General features: G+C 44.9%; 2 protein-coding genes across 6 annotated transcripts in view; one reads left to right on the top strand and one right to left on the bottom strand.

Annotated features, from left to right (window-relative positions):
- Positions 1-8,663, top strand: part of USP9X (ubiquitin specific peptidase 9 X-linked) — an 81,766-nt gene extending 73,103 nt beyond the window's left edge. For all 5 annotated transcript variants that reach the window (XM_018084003.3, XM_018084002.3, XM_018084001.3 and 2 more), the window contains one exon: positions 1,224-8,663. In XM_018084003.3, the coding sequence (XP_017939492.1) occupies positions 1,224-1,358 (135 nt within the window). In that variant the 3' untranslated portion in view covers positions 1,359-8,663. The remainder of the gene's footprint in view (positions 1-1,223) is intronic.
- Positions 8,664-13,214: 4,551 nt separating this feature from the next.
- On the bottom strand, positions 13,215-17,180 carry RPL8 (ribosomal protein L8). The gene is made up of 5 exons (XM_029964720.1): positions 17,008-17,180; positions 15,136-15,277; positions 14,695-14,913; positions 13,605-13,720; positions 13,215-13,415 (listed from the first exon to the last, which is right to left on the bottom strand). Exons 1-5 carry the CDS (start codon positions 17,137-17,139, stop codon positions 13,257-13,259), a joined length of 768 nt encoding a protein of 255 aa, XP_029820580.1. The 5' UTR covers positions 17,140-17,180; the 3' UTR covers positions 13,215-13,256.
- Between the last annotated feature and the right edge of the window lie 647 nt (positions 17,181-17,827).

The raw sequence follows: 17,827 nt of genomic DNA, 5'->3' as shown, positions 1-17,827 counted from the left end.
ATCATCCACAGAAAGACCTGAGGGACTGATGTCATCACAGTGACTGAATTTGATTCTGTCATATTTATTGACATTGATAATATTTAGTGAGTTGCTTACTTGTTTTCAAATATAAAATCAAGCCTCAAAGCCTGAATTTCAGTTTGGATAATTGGAAGGCTTTTGGAAAAAAGCAAATGGCTTTGTGCTATGAACAATGATGTCTAAATCTTAAGTACATACAAAATCTAAATCTGTTTTTACGTTAAATGCCTGCTTTGTTAATATTTTCTGGTGGAAAGCTAGATCTGAAAAAAATCCTTACCAGGGTTTTTTTTATCGAATTGGCTAATTACTAGATCCTGCACTTAGTTGCCATTTTTTGTTCCAATTCATTTTATATATTCCAAATCTGCTAATTTAATTTCCTTTCCTGCCCAAATCCATTTTCCCCTCCATCTTGCTTTCCTTACTTGATGTTCTCAGCAGAGCAGTTGGTAAGTCATGCAGATTTTCCCACTCCTTTCTGAGCTCCCAAGTTCGGACACATTCTGTAACCTCACCATTATCCGTGTGATGTGTTCACTTTCTTGCAAGAGATGGCATTTCTCACTAACACACACAATCCTCATATTCCTAGTTTCTCCACAAACTCTGCAGAACAGTAGATAAATGAGGTGTTTTTGTTGGCCAGATCTGTGTATGACTTCTTAAATTGGGGCAGAGCATCTGCAGAAGACTGCTGGTCTAGATTTCATTCAGTTCTGTAATGTTGAATTTATCCTCTTAAAAATTAAAGTGTGCTGCATAAATACAGGTATGCTTTTTCCATTGTTTTAGGAAAAAAAATCAAGCTGATTGAATCTGTTAATAAAATATATGCACAGTTTAATGTGGCAGCACGTAGGCAATCTCTCTTCGTCTCCTTTTCTTTCTTTCTTGCTACTTTTGCTTTGCATGTAACTGTTTGTTATTCAAAAGCTGAGATTGCTATTTCAGCTGATCTTGTACCTTTACAGTTGAATGTTTGTTTACCTTCTGTGTAAATCAGAAAGGTAAGTGAAAGGTGTGGATCAGAGGAATGAAGAAGCTGGGATGTGTGTTCATACTGACGTTGCCACAGGAGAAGTTCGGTGTGCTTGAGGATACGGTTCAGTGGTCTGAATGGAAAGGGGGAAAGCAAACAAGGGAGGAAACATCCCACAAGTTTAAAGCCCCTTTAAACTGTTTCTGTTTTCTTGCAGAATAACCACGTGCATGGACAGCCATATACGGGCCCGGCAGCACATCATATGAACAACCCTCAGCGAACTGGCCAACGAGCACAAGAAAACTACGAAGGCAGTGAAGAAGTTTCCCCGCCTCAGACAAAAGATTAGTGAAATGCACATAATCAATTAACTTGCTCCATCAAGACTGTGCACCCAGGCCTTACAGTCCAACCTTTCTCTGTGTCTGGCTAATATTTAAAACTAGAAAAACTATTCCTAATCAACATGGAGTGGAGAGTCTATTCACTGTCTTATCTGCAGAAAATTTGCTGTCAATATATAACCCGCCTGCAGTGGAAAGTGTATAGTGTTTTGTAATAAATGGCCTGATGCTAATGTGTAAATGGCAAAGGTGTATATAGTATATTAATGTTTGACTGTTAATTCTTGAGCAAGAAACATTTTTTTTTGTCTTGATGAGACTCACAGATCTACAAAAACAAAAAAATAATTTCTTGATATATCTGCTGCGCTCTGCAACCAGTGTTGCCTGCCTCATGGCAGTTGGATCAACTCCTTTATGAAAAAGCCTATCCATGTCAACCACAAAAATAGTTTCATGTTAATTCTTTGCCACTGGAGTCGATTTTACTATGAGCAACGTAATGGCTGGTAACCTTTTAATTATTTGGTTGATGTGGAAAATTGGTGATGTAACATTGTTTCTAGATCTTTTTTCATTGCCTTTTTCATTCTGGTATTAGGTTAATCACTTTGAAGCTATAGTTATGCTGTAACATTTAGCATGGCTTCACACCAAGTTAGTGTAGCCAATGAGGGGAAAAAAAAAAACAAAAACAAACGTGACAGCAGTTGTCCCAATGTGACAACTGTATTGCTCAGAACTTTTTCTTCTTACACCTAGACTATAAAATGGGGAGGGAAAATGTGACAAACAAGTGGTTTTCAGTTTCACATATGTTCCTCACATCTGATGTTTGACAGTTCTCTCTCTGGGTGGGATAAAGAACACTTAGTTTTCAGTAATAGGAATTTAAAAGATTTAAAACAAATATGCAAAAATTTGCTATGCCAGGATGCCTGGAGCATAATAGACTGTATTTGGTGTGCTTGTTTTGTTTCTTTGGTAGAGCTTATTAGATAAATTTCTAACACTTTCCTTCTACTGCATCCCAGTGAAGTGGAAGTCAACAAAATCACAGAGTACTTGTGAGTGCCACTGCACCAAGTTAACTTGCTGGTTTTCTGCTCGTTCACAGTTCTACTTGAAAGCGAGAATTGTCTTAGCTCTTTATCCATTATACAGAAAATCTTAACATTAGAAGCAGGGTTTAAAGATAAAAGAAACTACTGGTTAGTCAAATACAATTCTGAGGTATCTCTATTCCAGAATAAACATTTGTTTAAAGACTTAAAGAAACGCATCAGTAAATACTGTATTTAAATGAAAATTGGTAACTTGAATGTGTGTAATTTTTTTGGAACCTGTCTAAAAACCAAATACCCCTGCAAAACAGATACAGCCCACCCTATACTATTTAAATATTTTGCTGTTTTATTTTATAGAAATTATTTTGCTGAATTCACAAATAGATTTGATTTAAGAAGAATGTTTTGTCCTGTGGTGTGTGTTGTTTTTTGGGGTTTTGTTTTTTAATGGACTGCACAGAAAGGTGAATTCTGTGCAGTGGCACTATGCTGAATTCTGGAACAACAGTCACATTGAGATTCTGTGCACAAAAAAAAAAAAATTGGCCCTTAAGAATAAAATAATCAGGACAATTACACTGTAAAAGTTTCTTAATGTGATTTATCTTGTACTTTTTGTATGTTTTTATATATACATATATATATTTAAGAGCACAAGCTTGATGGTGTTTTTTACAAATGAGTTGATAGAAACAAAGCTGCTTATCAAATTAAAGGTCTGTAGTTTTGAAATGAACAATGGCAAATCCAGTTGCAAGTGCATTCTTAGGCATTTAGTGTAACAAGGGAGGGACACAGAAGATTTTTGAATATGCTTGTGTAGTGATGATCACTTTTATGCTTCCATGTTTTTCCTAGTGCTAAAATTAATTCAGATTTTTTCATAGTTTTTTAGTAACACCATTTTACCTGGACTTAGTAAATTTGAATAAAGTGTTCCCATTTATGTTTGGGAATGCTTGTTGGAGGTTTTAACTAAAAAAAAATTCTACCCTGAGTTCTCAAGTTGAAATAGTTCATATTTATTTGGACCAGTAATTGTTAAACAAGCTATCTCAGAGGCAATTATTACATATTTTTTACTATATAGGTAAAATATATAATGTGCTAGTTCAGCCTTGCCAAATGTGTTTGCTTTTAATAGTGCAATGATTGTAGAGACATGTCAAACCTGTGACACTTTAAGGCTGTGGCTTTCTTCAGCCGTACCCACCCCTGTCCCTGAACTGGGAATGGCTGCAGTGGCAGTTGTTTTTTTGAGGCAGCAAATTGAGAATATTGTGCATCTTTGTGACGTGAAGAAGGATAAGCCCGTCTTGTTTGCTGCAGCTGCTGCTTTTAGAACAGGTGTAAGGTGCAATGTTTTCTTCACTCTGGGCAAAACAGTTTTGAATTGTACTTAACAAATACTGTACAAGCAAAAAGTTTGATATGCATGTTACTGGTGCAGCATCTTGGCAGGTGATTTTCAGGCGACACACCTGGTGATACCTCGTTGGTGATGGCACACACTTTAAAGCAGTCGTCCTCAAAGTGCCTAAAGATTTAATTCCCCCCTCACTAATTTCAGTCCTGTTTTTCTGTTCAGAACAGTTTCTAGGGAATCTCTGGTCTTCCATAAAACGAGCCAATAAATAGTAAAGCAATTACTCGTGTTCCTGGCAGTGTAACACGGAATACATAGAAACTGAGAATCCATAGGTGATGTTAAATGGGGTTTAATGTGTAGTTTGACCTCAAGGGTCAAACTTAACCCCTACTACTACTCTTGTGCGTTTGGATTGTGGTTGTTTAGTGACTAAAATAAGCTTTTTAACACTTGCTACTTGTCAGTGTTAAAAATAGTACAGCCATATATAAAAGGAGTTCAGTCACTGTTGGCGTATCAGTAAATGTGCTACGTTTCAGTCACAGAGTTGGTCACCTGCACCTGTGTTACCCTTTGACAACAAGGAGATGGCTCAGGGTTCAGTCAGAGCTTGTTTGTCCTGCAGGACCCGATCTCGTGGTGATGGACAAGCAGAACAGGACTCTGCTTGACTTGGAATTTTTTACATTATTCTCCCTGCTGACTGCCAGCTCTGAAAATTCGAGTTCTCTGTTTTTCAAGCTGGTGTATCTTACTGAAATGGAGCCAGAAAGAAAATAAATTCCCCAATGACATTTCTCTTTTTTTTTTTTTCCCCAAAGTGAAACTTCAGACAACATGAGAGATTTGTGTTATCATAATTGCTGTTATGCCTTCTCAGCCACTTTGTTGTGCCTAGCTTGTGTGTTTTAGCATATGTATCATGAAAAAGCACTTATGGTTCCAAAACTTCCTATATATTTCCTGAGCTCCAGGAGAGAATGAGATTAGCCATTCTGCCAAAGCTAAAATGGGCAAAAATTGGCTGCTGTAGCAATTTCCTCCATTTTTGGTTTCAATAAATTTTGTCTACCTCTGAGTCTTTTGCCAGAAAGGCTGATAAACTGTGTCATGGCAAAGTGGCTCAATGTTTTTGTTGGTGTGAGTTGCAGTTACTGGGCATTGCAGGGAGGCTTTCAGTGCAATGGATTTAACTTCAAATGAAAGCTAAAGACTGACTGTAGAAATTAGGGGAACAAGTGGCATGTTAGTAAATTTGAAGAGTAACCAATTAAGTGTTTAAATATCTTAACTAAACCTTGTTAGTTCACACTTGCGAATACACATTGAAAGCAAATTCCTCCTAGTGATCAAAGACACACACCTTAATTTTTGGGAGGGTGAGATGCTGATGCTTATCTCACATTTCTTAAGACAGGTGAGGGAGTTTCCCTTTTATGGCCCAGCTTCAGCACAGTGTAATCAGGACAACAGTAATTTTTGGCTCCCCATCTTCTTACTTTCTATGCTCTCCATCATGTTCATGATACCACTTTTTTCACAGCCATGAGGTCTTGGGAACAAAGTCCTGCCTTCTATAGGGCCAGGCAAGACAGGCTTTCTGGGGAGCAGTAGGAGCTGTCTTGTACGTGCTGTGTGCTGCACAGTGGTGCTGCAGGAACAAAGCAAGGGCAGAGCAACCCAGCTGCTTCCTCCTGCAGGGTTTCTGATCCTCTTCCAGGTGGTCTCATGAAGAGGACAACAGCAAGCCCCTCTTTTAGGCTCAGTGCACTTTCTCCTGGTTTGCAGCTGGGATCAGAGCACACTGGAGCAGTGACCTCCCTGTGTGTGCCCTCTGTGCCATTCCAGGGTGTCCATGTCCCTGCCTTCTCGTGGTCTTTGGGGATTGTCATGTCAGTTCAGTCACTTACACTGGGACTTGCCCTCTATTCCAGCCTGGACAGCTGTACTGGGCTGGAAGGGCTTTAACCAACCCCAGCACTGTCACTTTTCACACTGTGGAGCTTTGTAAGGTTCACAGCATAAATGCCCTTTTATTTCTGAGTCAGCTCCCTCGGGGTGACTGTTTTAAAGTGTCAGTAGCCATTCCTTTGTCCTTTTCTACTGGAGCAACTGCTCAGTCCCACTCCTGCAGTGTGTGTTAGGGTAGGCTGTTCGTGGAATTGTGTTGATGTATTTTCCAGCCGTTAAATTCAGAAATCCTCATCCTGTAATCTGATTTTCTAATGCAAGTTGTGATGGATCCCTGGATTTCAACAGCATTTGTGCAAGTTCAGTTGATTTAAGCACTGCAGGAATGGAAGTTGGTGACGTGTTGCAGGGGTCAAGCCAGATCAGTCAGTGGGTGGCACAAAAGACAGATCTCTCTCTTGTTTGCAGACAGTGAAATCAAAACAAGAACGAGGGAATGAGTTTCTGAAGGAGAAAAACACTCTCCTGAATAAGGGCTAACTTTTCATTGGATTTTTAAATACCCAATTCCGTATTTTTTAGCTTTAGAATTCCTTAGAGCCACTTTTTGATAATAAAACTGACCTACAGGCTGTTTCCTTGGAAGAATTAATATAGCCTTAATCACATCAGCACAATTCTGAAGTGACAGGGTCATTCTTCAGTGGTCAAAATAATGTGCAAAAAATGTCTCCTAGTCTTTAACCATGAGCTAACCTTGAGGAATGGAAATAAGAGAAAAAAGGGTCTGTGAATTCGTCCAAAATCTAATCATAGAAAAATAAGATCGTTCCCTTCTTCTCTGTCTCTGTACTATTCAAAATGTCTGGTAGTGTTAATTTTTGTTCTTAAGTTTGCAACAGCTATCCCAGTAACTTGGTTTGTGTTGCCCAAAGTGGTGTCAGCTGCACAGTCTGCAGCATCCTGATGGGTTTAGTCCTCACCAGAGGAAAGCCTTTAAATGTTTGGGTTTTTTCCCCAAATCCACATTTCCATTGTGATGTGCTGTTTCTGTTTCCATACAATGCCCAGGGCTGGAAGAATGCTTTCCAAGTGTGGTTTCACCTGAGCCATTAAGCGAGCAGTTCTGTTCCCTTGCTGTAGTGACACCTCTGTAGGTGCAGCTTTTAAAGGTATCGGCCTTCTTTTCGTAGCTTTATTTATTGAAATGCTGCTCAGTTCTTGTCCCTCCACCCCTAAATTCCTGTCCATCATTTCTTGTGATTCTTTCTTACAGAATTTTTCCGCTCTGGATTGTAAAGGTCATTTTTATATTTAATATTTTTGTATTTTCTTGGAATCAAATCCCTTCACTTGCCATGATGTTGTTTACCTCCTTTTTTTTCTTTTACTTACACCTGTTGTCCTGCTGTTTGCTGCTGCAAAAAAAAAAAAAAAAATGCTTGCCAGGCAGCCTCCAAAGCAGAGCTTTTTACTGTGCAGTAGCAGCAGCCTTGACCCAGGTGGGCTTTGTCATCTCTCAAATCTCCTCGTAATTTGTGTGGGATTGGAAAGCTTTGTGCTACTGATGGCAGCCAGGAATTCTAATAGCTTGTGGCTTATTGGGTTTCTTCAGTTGATTAGTTGGTTGGGTTTTTTTCCCCCTTCATTTTCTATCTTGAACAGTTGGTTTGTACAGGTGAACAAAACCAGTAGGTTTTGCTGGAATCTACTCTGGAAAAGAAGGCTGATTGAAAATGTGGACACTTAATATACTTGATTGTATTTAAATATCTGGTAGGTGCTTTAAAGTCCTCAGAAGGTCTTCTGGAAGCAAATTCTAAAGCTTAGAAATGTGAAGACTAGGTCTTCAGGATTTAGTGATAGAAATTCTATCAGCCTCCCCTGTGCGTGGTTAGGGACAGGTGAAATAGCAGAAATGGGAGTATTTCCCTGAAGGGAGAGGTCATGCTCTGTGAAATCCCTGGGGAACTGGAAATGGGCTTTTCTCTGGCCCCACACACCCACTGGCAGCAGCTTGTGAGCCCTCCCGGTGTGAACTGTCCTGAACCACAGGATCCCCGGGAACCGAGGAGCTGATTCCTGGCAGGAACTTGAGATTAAGTAGCATGTAAAGCATTTTCTATCCTTTTTCTCCTCTTAAGATCTGTACCAAGTCGAATCCTCTGAGCAAATACAGGGAGTGGGCTGAGTGAGGGGCTTCCCCAGCTGCCTCTGTGAATACTTTCTACCTCTTGACGTTCTTTGCCGGCTGTTCCGCCGGGAGCGGCTCCAGCAGCGCGGGAGCTGCTGTGGGTCGGGCCAGCACAGGTGCACAAAGACCTGGTGGGGCTGTTTGCTGGGCAGGCACGGGCAGTCCCTGCCTCCCCTGGGGATGTACGGGATCATTTGGGGTACCTGTGTTTGCATCAAAGTGGAGGAACTGGCATTTTTCAGGTGGCACCACATGGACTCACAAACACTCCTTACTCAGCCTCTCGTGCTGCCTCAGTTCCCGTGTGGAGTAGCATCAAATCCGTTCACAACTAATGTTCAAATAATGGAACTGTAGGGAGGAACTTGGGTTTCCAGCTGGGTTTAGAAAGGGAGGGATGTGGGAGTGTGAAAAGCCAGGGTTCTGCAGATCAACCCAGGTGTTTATCTAGAATAAAAAAATGTTTCTGATTGCTACTGTGGTTGTGTGTAAGACTGAAATGCTGAAAGAGAACTGTGTAACCCTCCCACTCCGAGTCTGAGAGAGACCTGGCATTGGCTTTCTGAACACTTCTGCAACCTGAACCAAAAACCTGCTGTGGGAATGTAGACTTACCATAGAGTTGTGGAAGAAAACTTCAATCGTGTCACTTCTCTCGGTCTTCAGAGCAGTCAACATGGTTTTGATGTAGGTTTTAGATTATGTATATATAAATCTTATTGAAGTACCAACAGCAAACCATAAATAAAATGTGGACTTAATTGAAGAATGGGCTAGTGGAGGCCTCTTGTGTTGAATTTATTAAAATACAATCTAACAAAGTTGTTGATGGAGGAGACTCGCTGTGATGAAGACAGGGAAATAATAGCTGGGATGTCCTCAAGTTGGGAAAGTAGCCAGGTTTGCTGCTGCCTTTGAACCTGTTGTAGCACCTGAGGACCAGCTTGATTGTGCTGTAGTGGCTGGAGAAGAGCTGGATGCATGGAAACGCTCCTGGGTATCATCCCACCTTCATGCCTGCTGAGGGCCAAAGGCTTCCGTGAGTGGCACCGGCCTCTCCTCGGAACGAGGGGTTATTCCAGGGACAGGTATCCTCTCACATTCCAGGCTGGCAGAAGCTGCTGCAGCTGCTGCAGAGCTGCTCTTACCCTGTTTCCACAAGGTGCCCATTGCCCAGTTGCTTTGCTCTGCCAAGGCCATCACCTAAAGGAATGTGAGGTGGGTGTGAAAGAGCTATGGGAAACCTCTGCTTCTCTGTGTTTGCCCTTGAAGATTTGTAAATGAAAATGCAAATTACTGGGAATTTGTAGTACTGACATTAAATAAACCTGTTTGAACAAGACATCATGGAAGCAGGTAACACAAGAGGTTCCACCTCAACATGAGGAAGAACTCTGTGTTGAGGGTGGTGGAGCACTCGAACAGCTGCCCAGGGAGGTCGTGGAGTCTCCCTCTCTGGAGACATTCCAAAGCCACGTGGACACAGTCATGTGTCACCTGCTCCAGGTGACCCTGCCTTGGCAGGGGGGCTGGACTGGAGGATCTCCAGAGGTCCCTTCCAACCCCAACAGTTCTGTGATTCTGTAACACCTGAGTTTGTGGGTCTGTTCAGTCAGTGTCACCCATCTGAGGGGACCTGCCTGTGAATTCTTGGACATCCACGTGTTAGCAAAAATGAGAATTCAGGATACACTCTGGATGAATCCCAACCGGTCACTACTGGTTGGGGGGGGGTTGTTGTAAACTGGGAGAAGAAAGCTTTTGATGAAGGCAGCAAAAATGCAAAGTGACTCCTACAAATGTTTCTGTTCTCACATATCTCTCTGAGAAACTGTTAATGCCACAGGACAAAAAAAGCCTTTTTTTTAATTTAACTTCTATGGAGGCTATAATGATTTATTGATCACCAGACTCCTTGAAACCTTTCAGAATTTGGGCTCCTGTGGTTTTTACATTAGCTGAAAATACAGCCCAAAGCATTTTCCTTAGATTTGACAGATACTTACCTGGTAACTTCAGCATAACAGCATCGTTATCTTATTGCTGAAGCTGGTTTGCCTCTGATCTTTTTTGCAGAAACTCTCTGGATGTGTTTGCTCTGACTTTTTTCTACCTCACACTGCTTCCTTGCATCTCCTTTTGCATTTCCTCCCTCCCTGCACCAGGGGTGTGGCAGATTGTGGATCCTCCAGAATTGCTCCCCCCTTCTGGTTTATCAAGGGTGGGCAGGAAGGACTGGGAGATGGTGCTGTGGAAAGCCCTGGAGCAGGGATCCTTCCCCATCCCTGGGTGAATTCCTGCTCCTGCCGTGTGAGTCTCAGCACAAGGTAGAAATGTTTGGTCTGCGCAGGAGCCTTCAGGCTGCGGAGGCGTTGAAAGGGGATAATGATGTTAATGAGAGGGTTCTGTTACTGTGAAAGATCTTGTGATACGTGTAAAAGTGTAAAGAAAATGCTGTTTGGTCTTTCCGTAGGTGGGAATTTGAAGCCCTTTTAAAGGAAGACCTTTTAGTGCTTCACTGGTATGTATCTTTTTTTTTTTCCTTCTTTTTAATTTTTTTCTTTTAGCAAACAAAGCCTTATACTGGAAATAACCTCTGAAATTTCTGCAGGAACGCTTCACATCTGTCTTTAAAACAGAGTTGGCTTCATTTCAAGATTTCTGATGTCCCTGTAACCATGCTAATCCTTACATGAAGTTTTTTATTATTATTTTGATAATAAGCACGGCTGTATTTGACCACTCATGTAGTAGCTCATGTCCTCTGTGCAGCATTAGGGCTGGGAATGGAGACACTCATCTGTGAAGTATCCTGGACAGAAACTACATAAGCAAATCAACTGTGTTCTGTCACGCTGATGAGAACTGCTCGTTTGAGCCAGAGGTTCCTGGGTATGATATATAATTAAAGTATAATTGCAATTATACAATTATGCCTGTGGCAGGGGGCTTGGAACTAGATCATCTTTAAGGTCCCATGTGTTTTGTATGCAACATTGTTTATGTTGCTAATTTACATGCAAAAGTGGTTTTGTGTTGAAGCTTCTTCAGTAGAGCTCAGACATCCGCCCACCTCACCAGCCATGGCTGTAGAGGAAGGCTCCCTGCTGCTTTGCAGTGTCCCTGTCCTGTTGAATTTCTGGTTTTTACAGAAATTCTGGATTCAGAAGGATCCACTGCCCTGCTCAGCTGAACCTCCTGACACTCCACTCAGCCCTTGCAGAGGCCAAGGACCGACTTTCACTTCAGTCCCATTTTCACATTCAGTACTTCCACAGATCCTCCCAGCTTGTTAGGAACTCTACAGTATATTTTTATGGGTATTTTATTATTCTTGTTGCATTGTTAGTTCTCTTTAACTTCCCGTCAGGTAACCTGCTGGAGCTTAAATGAGACCCTCACTTTGGAAAATATATTTCAGTTTACTTCAATTTTTCATTTTAGGTTGGCTTCTTTAAAGCCTCTGATTTTTCAGTCATTCACTTCATCTAATTTGCTCTTCCCTCCTATTTTTCATACATTTTTAGCACTGAGGTGCTAGGGGACAGAATTTTGCCCTGAGAGAGTGTTTATCTTGTAGTTGTTTTCCAGTGTCACTGTGGCTTTTTTAAGTTCCATGTTCATGTTTGTAACAGGAGACTGTACTGTTATAGTTACTCGCAACACGGGTTTGGTGATTGTACCAAAATCTCCAAAATCCTCATACCACTGTGAATTTAAAGAGACTGAACATTGCATCCTGTATATTTACATTAAATGTTTGTAGCTGCCCTCAGCACCAAAAAGTGCTAGTTTATTTATTTGTGCAATTATTCCTACCCATTGATTTAATGCACTGATCCCCTGGCTGTTGGCTGTGAACACCTGTGGGATGCTGTCAGAGCCTGGGATCAGCAGCAGAGGTGACGAGTGTCAGTAACCATCTCCCCCTTCCCTAGAAAATATATGGAGTCTAAGGGGTCCAAGCGTGGTTGGAAACCATTGTTTCTGTGAGTCCTTTAGGTCATTTAATGCAAATTGTTCTGGAATATTAAATAGTGCACCTGTTCTTCAGGTGGTGTTTGGAGGGTATGTTATATTTAGGTCCATGTCAGGAGAACACAGGCACATGAACAGCTTCTGTTCTCGTGGCAAAAACATGAGATGTGAACTTTACAAACTCTGATGGTATTGGGAGAGTATAAACAGAAACAAAACCTGTCATTGCTTTTTTTATTTCCCCCAAAGGGGATCTGATGCCTTTTTCCAAGGTGTGTGGTCTAGGGTATTTCCTTCTCTATAGACATGTGACGAGCTCCAATATTGGTTTTGTGGGTGGATATAGGAAATTACTTTTCTTGCTTTGCATTCCACTGGATTCCCACCAATGTAAGTCACTCATGTGTGAGGTCTGGCTGCAGTGCCCTCAGCACTGACCCCTGTGGCACAGCCAGAGCTGCTGCAGATCAGTGGGAGCCCTGGCTTTAGCTGTGCTCAGATGTGAATGAGCTTCAGCTGCTTTGAGATTTGTACTTTTTTTCCCCTCCAAAGGCCAGTTCAGAAAAGCTGTGAATAAAGCCATTTTGCAATAAACCTCATGACTTCTCTCTCACTGCCCTCCAAAAAGCTGACTTGGCACAGGACAGCTGTTCTTATGAGAACACAGCTTCCCAGTGGGACTTCAGTGCTACTGCCCATGTTACTACAGCACCTTGGAACATCCCACCATGAACAGCTTGCACAGGGGAGAATTTTGAAGCTGTCTGCCCTTTCTAAACACTGATGAGTAAAGGGGCAGGTTGTGTGATACCTTAAAACTTCTGAGTTTGTGCTCAAAGGGAGCATCTTTGATTTGACTGGAGCCCAATGATTCCAAAAGGAAGCCCAAACCTTACAGTGATAGTAGCTGAAACACTCCCTCTGTAAGGAGTTCTCCAACTCTCAAGCTTTTCCTCCAAAGAAACAGAGCAGATAAAAATGGAAAACCATTATGTTAAAGAGACTATGAACTTGGGAAGCTGAGCACCCTTTCACCACTTCATCCAAATTCCCAAGTTAAGCCAGGTAACCAAGGGATAACCTGACTGGTCTGTAATGCTTTGTCAGGCCTAAGCAACCCCATAACCAGGCCAGTGTTAGCATCACACCAGGGCACAAGAGCATCCACACCAAGTGTTACTCCAGCCTGCAGGACCAGCTTACAGACAAACCGCTGGCTGAGAGAATCCCCCTGCTCTTCAAGGCAAGGGGGGAAAAAAACCCTTTATCTCCACTCACAACTTGTTTATCATCCCTATTTTAGCCCCACTGCAGCTGCAGACACCACGAACTTCACACAAGCTCTGTTGGGACGAATTTATTGTGTAACCTCCACAGAGGTTGTTTAGTTCTCCTTCTCCTGCACAGTCTTTGTTCCCCTCAGCCTGCCCGTGCGACGGGCAGCGATGAGACCGACCTTGCGCCCGGCGGGAGCGTCTCTCCGGATGGTCGAGGGCTTCCCGATGTGCTGGTGGTTACCCCCTCCGAAGGGATGTTCTACAGGCTGTGGAGAGGGAAGGCAAGCCAGCAATGTAACCACAGAAACAAGTAAAGGGTGTCTAACAGCAGTAACTCAAGGGGACAGGAAGTTTAACTGCTTCGCTTTTCATGTGGTGCAGTGATTATCTCGCCCCTGCATCACACAAACTCTTTCCAAAGTGCAAGGAAGGACAGTGACTGCAAACAGACTCACGTTCATGGCCACACCACGGACACGTGGCCAGCAGTTCCTCTTGGCCTTGTACTTGTGGTAGGCCCTGCCAGCCTTCAGGATGGGCTTGTCAATACGGCCTCCGCCGGCAACAATTCCTGGAGGGAACAGCAGGAATGGCAACACGCAAATAGAACACGTAAGAGAACAAAATAAAGTGTTTGAGACTAATCCCTAATGACATTCAAGTTCTAAGACTGAGTTTCTGAAGACCAATCTCAAGCCATCCCAGCTGGGTTCAACCCAGTAAGTTCCAGCCATCGCCAATGAGATCAGAGTCGAGCTACAGCCACACACTGAGGGCTCTGCAAGGGGACACACTCTTTAGATACTGCTTTTCAACCCCTTCACACAGGTTTAAGAGTTTTTAAAGCACTGCCAGTTTTACTGCTCAAATTTCTTGTGCAACATTAACAATTTTGCAAATAATGCATGAATCAAAAGAGCTCAGGGGGCTATGAAGAACTCTGAGTTTTATACCAACTTCATTATTTATTGAGTCAATTTTACCAGAGTAACACACCAGATTCCTCAATTAGGTGTCTTCTACGCAGAAGCAGGCCAGTGACACCAGCAGCCACCTCAGCTGTCAGTCAGGTGTACAACAAACCTGGTAAAGCCTCTGCTTTTTGGAAGTTGTCTTGTCATTCCTTGTCAGACCTTCCAGAACACTCCACCCACCTGACACCACCTCCAGCACTGCCCTGCAGGCTCACTCTGTACCAAAAGCATCAATGCCACTTTCCACAGAAGTCTTTCCCCAAGGACTGCAGATTCTACAGACTGAGCAATTCCACCACAGCCCGAGGACAGTGAGCATCTACTGTTCTGTCCTCTCACTAGGTCACACCACCTCCAAATTTAGGTCACCACTACCCAAAGGCAGTGCAGGTATAACATACAAACCAAGGAGGCCCTGAGCACAGACTATGCTGGTGTGTAACTCTGGGTCCAGCTTGCAAATGACCCTTTTTTTCAAGATGGTTGTTACAAACTGGGACCCAGTTTGAAAGGTTCCTTAGCGGTGACAAGCAGCTCAGTGACCAGACAAGTTCATAGCTCTGTTCCTTACCAACAACAGCTCTGTTTGCAGAAGAAATCACTTTCTTGGAGCCAGAGGGCAGCTTCACTCTGGTTTTCTTCGTTTCAGGGTTGTGAGAGATGACTGTGGCGTAGTTCCCAGAGGCACGTGCCAGCTTCCCACGGTCACCGGGCTTCTCCTCCAGGCAGCACACGATGGTGCCCTCTGGCATGGTGCCCACAGGCAGGACATTACCGATGTTCAGCTGAGCTGCAAAGAGCAACCAGAGCAGCCACAGCTTCATTTGGGTTCTTGGAGTTCCAGTTCTATTTAACACAGTGCACAAGAGGGTGGCACCGCACGGAGCCTCCGGCAGCGGCCGGGGCACATTTTAGGGTCCGACCTGGAACACCTGTTCCATGTCCAGTGTGGAGAAAGGTGTTGGGACACTCAACGTGCTGCCCCTGCCCAGGCAGCCCCCCCGAGACCCACCTTTCTTGCCACAGTACACGAACTGGCCGGTGTGGATGCCCTCGGCGGCGATGAACAGCTCCGTGCGCTTCTTGAACCGGTACGGATCACGGAACGCGATCTTGGCCAGGGGAGCGCCCCGGCCTGGGTCATGGATGATGTCCTGTGGGAATGCAGAGCTGCCTCAGAGCAGGACACAGCCTTTGCCATGGGTTCTGCACAAATCAAACAACTGGGAAAACTGGAGATGAGTACTCCAACATAACTGTCGCTTTTCAAGGGGGTCTGGATTCCTCCCGACACAAATGAGCTGAAGATTCACATCTGTAAGGATGCAACCTCCAATATCTGCATCACATCAACACATCAGGGAAAAATTCCTCACTGTGAGGGTGGTCCTGCATTGGAATAGGCTGCCCAGAGAGGTTGTGGGTGCCCATCCCTGGAAGTGTTCAAGGCCAGGCTGGATGGGGCTCCGAGCACCCTGGGATAGTGGAAGGTGTCCCTGCCCATGGCAGAGGGGTAGAACAAGATGGTCTTCAAGGTCCCTTCCAGCCCAACCCAAACTGTTGTGTGATCACAAAAGAATGACCCTGGTTAAGTGTGCTGCTTGTAACTAATCCTGTCTGAACAGTTTTATTCCTTATTTTCCTACTGAGAAATTCACTTTGCCCAGTCACCTCTGGGCAGAGACAGAGCTGGGCACAGGCAGGGATTTCTCCATGTGTTTTTTTGAGAGTGAAAGTGTTTCTAACCTTTATAATATCAGGTACAACAAAGTTACAGAAGTTCCTAAATCAGGAAGCACAAGGCTTAATGACTTAATGTTTCTTTTACTCTTGGAAAAACAAGTCAATTCTGCTCCTGGAGTACACTGAGATTAAAACACACAACCATGTATTTACAGACAAGTGACTGTGACACACCTCTTAGATGTGCCTGTTTTCCAGGACAGCTCAGATGCTGTTGGTGCCCAGTACTGATGTTTTTTTCTGCTGCTTAAGTCAAGCTTCCCTGCCTACCTTTCATCACCACCTTAGTTACAGTGAGAGTGAATGAAGTTCTCTCTACAGCCTGGAGATGACGGTGCCCTACAAAGCTGAAGGGATGCTCAGAGCACCCAACCAGGTACCTGTGGCACTGTTTGCAGTCACTGACACCCAAAAAGTACCTGCAGCACACCTGAACCACTGTATCACACCCCAAAGTACTGCCCTGCCCCCACTGCTCGAGACCAAGAGGATGGACACCTCTTAGTGATTTCAAACTGGGGTTTTCAATGTGAAATCAACTACACGGACACCTCTCCCCACCTGTGTTTCCCAGGCACAGGGAATTCTGAAGACAACATAAAACCACAATATTTCCTACAGAAAACCTGATGTTCCTACATAAAATCTGACATTTCTACACTAGCAAAGCTCCAACAAAAATATCCTACTGCTGGCTACGTGCTGCCACCTTTACCTAGGTGCTCCCATAAATCCCAAGTAGTTTAACTTCCAGAGGAACCTGATTAATTTAACAAAAAGAGAGATGCTTGAATAAGGTACGGCCTGAATAAGGTATGGCCAGGACAAGGAATAGCCGCAGGGCACTGAGGAGAGCGGGAAAGGCTTTGGATACCCCTCGGGAGGAGCGGAGAGATGGGCTGGGCTGGGATCCCGCACAAGAGGAGCAGAGGGATGGGCATCCCGGAACGGGCACCCCAGAAGCAGGGACACGCCGGGAGCAGGGACACGCCGGGAGCAGGGACACGCCGGGAGCAGGGACACGCCGGGAGCAGGGACACGCCGGGAGCAGGGACACGCCGGGAGCAGGGACACGCCGGGAGCATGGACACGCCGGGAGGCAGGGACAACCCGGCCAGCGGAGCAGAGGCCCGGCCCGTACCTTGACGATGGCCCTTGATGTATCCGTGCCGCTCGGCGAAGTCCACGGCGCGACTTGGCCGGCCTTCCTGTGCTTCACGTGTGCCGAACACGGAGCCGCGCCTTTCCTCTGCCCGCGATGACGGCGTCCCATGGCGCCCTGCGGGACAACACGGAACAGCCCCGTCAGCGACCAGCCGGTCCCTGTTGCGCTCCCGTGCCCCGTCGCGCAGCCCCCGTGCCGCCGGGCGCGGGGCGACCGATGGAAGCGGATCGGACCGGGATCGCGGCCGGCCGCTCCTACCTCGGTGCGGCCCCCCAAAGAAGGAAGCGGTGACGTCACTGCCGCGCGGCGCCGCTTCCGGCGCTAACGGATTGCGAAAGAGCCCCGCCCCGCCCGCGACGTCACGGCGCGGTGACGTCACGCCTGGGGGAAGGTGAAGTGACGGAGCCGGGCTGGGTGAGGGGTATCGGAGCTCCTGGTTCCGCTCCTCCGGGCACACAGTCGCAGGATTAATTAGGTTGGAAAAGACCTCTGAGAGCGTCGAGTCCAACCTGTGACCCAACACCACAGTGTCGACCAGACTGTGGCACTGAGTGATACGTCCGGTCTTTCCTTGAACACCTCCAGGGACGGTGACTCCACCGCCTCCCTGGGCAGCCCCCTCCAATGTCTGATCACCCTTTATGTGGATTAATTCTGTCTAATGTCCGACCTAAACCTCCCCTGGCACAGCTTTAGGCTGTGTCTTCTCCTCCTGTCACTAGTTGCCTGGGAGCAGAGCCCGACCCCGACCCGGCTACACCCTCCCGACAGGGAGTCGTGCAGAGCAATGAGGTCT

This window comes from Manacus vitellinus, unplaced genomic scaffold (genome assembly GCF_001715985.3).
Source record: "Manacus vitellinus isolate BGI_N305 unplaced genomic scaffold, ASM171598v3 scaffold_7_pilon, whole genome shotgun sequence".
Lineage (NCBI taxonomy): Eukaryota > Metazoa > Chordata > Aves > Passeriformes > Pipridae > Manacus > Manacus vitellinus.
Note: the sequence above shows the minus strand (reverse complement) of the source record. Positions and strands in the feature narration are given on the sequence as shown.

Bases quoted from the DNA above. Each gene is read 5' to 3' on its own strand.
- RPL8 (XM_029964720.1), bottom strand. From the start codon at position 17,139: ATGGGACGCCGTCATCGCGGGCAGAGGAAAGGCGCGGCTCCGTGTTCG. The intron at 14,914-15,135 runs GTGGGTCTCGGG...TGCTCTTTGCAG, and splicing joins CGTGTACTGTGGCAAGAAAG to CTCAGCTGAACATCGGTAAT. The intron at 13,721-14,694 runs GTAAGGAACAGA...TGTTCCCTCCAG, and splicing joins TGCAAACAGAGCTGTTGTTG to GAATTGTTGCCGGCGGAGGC.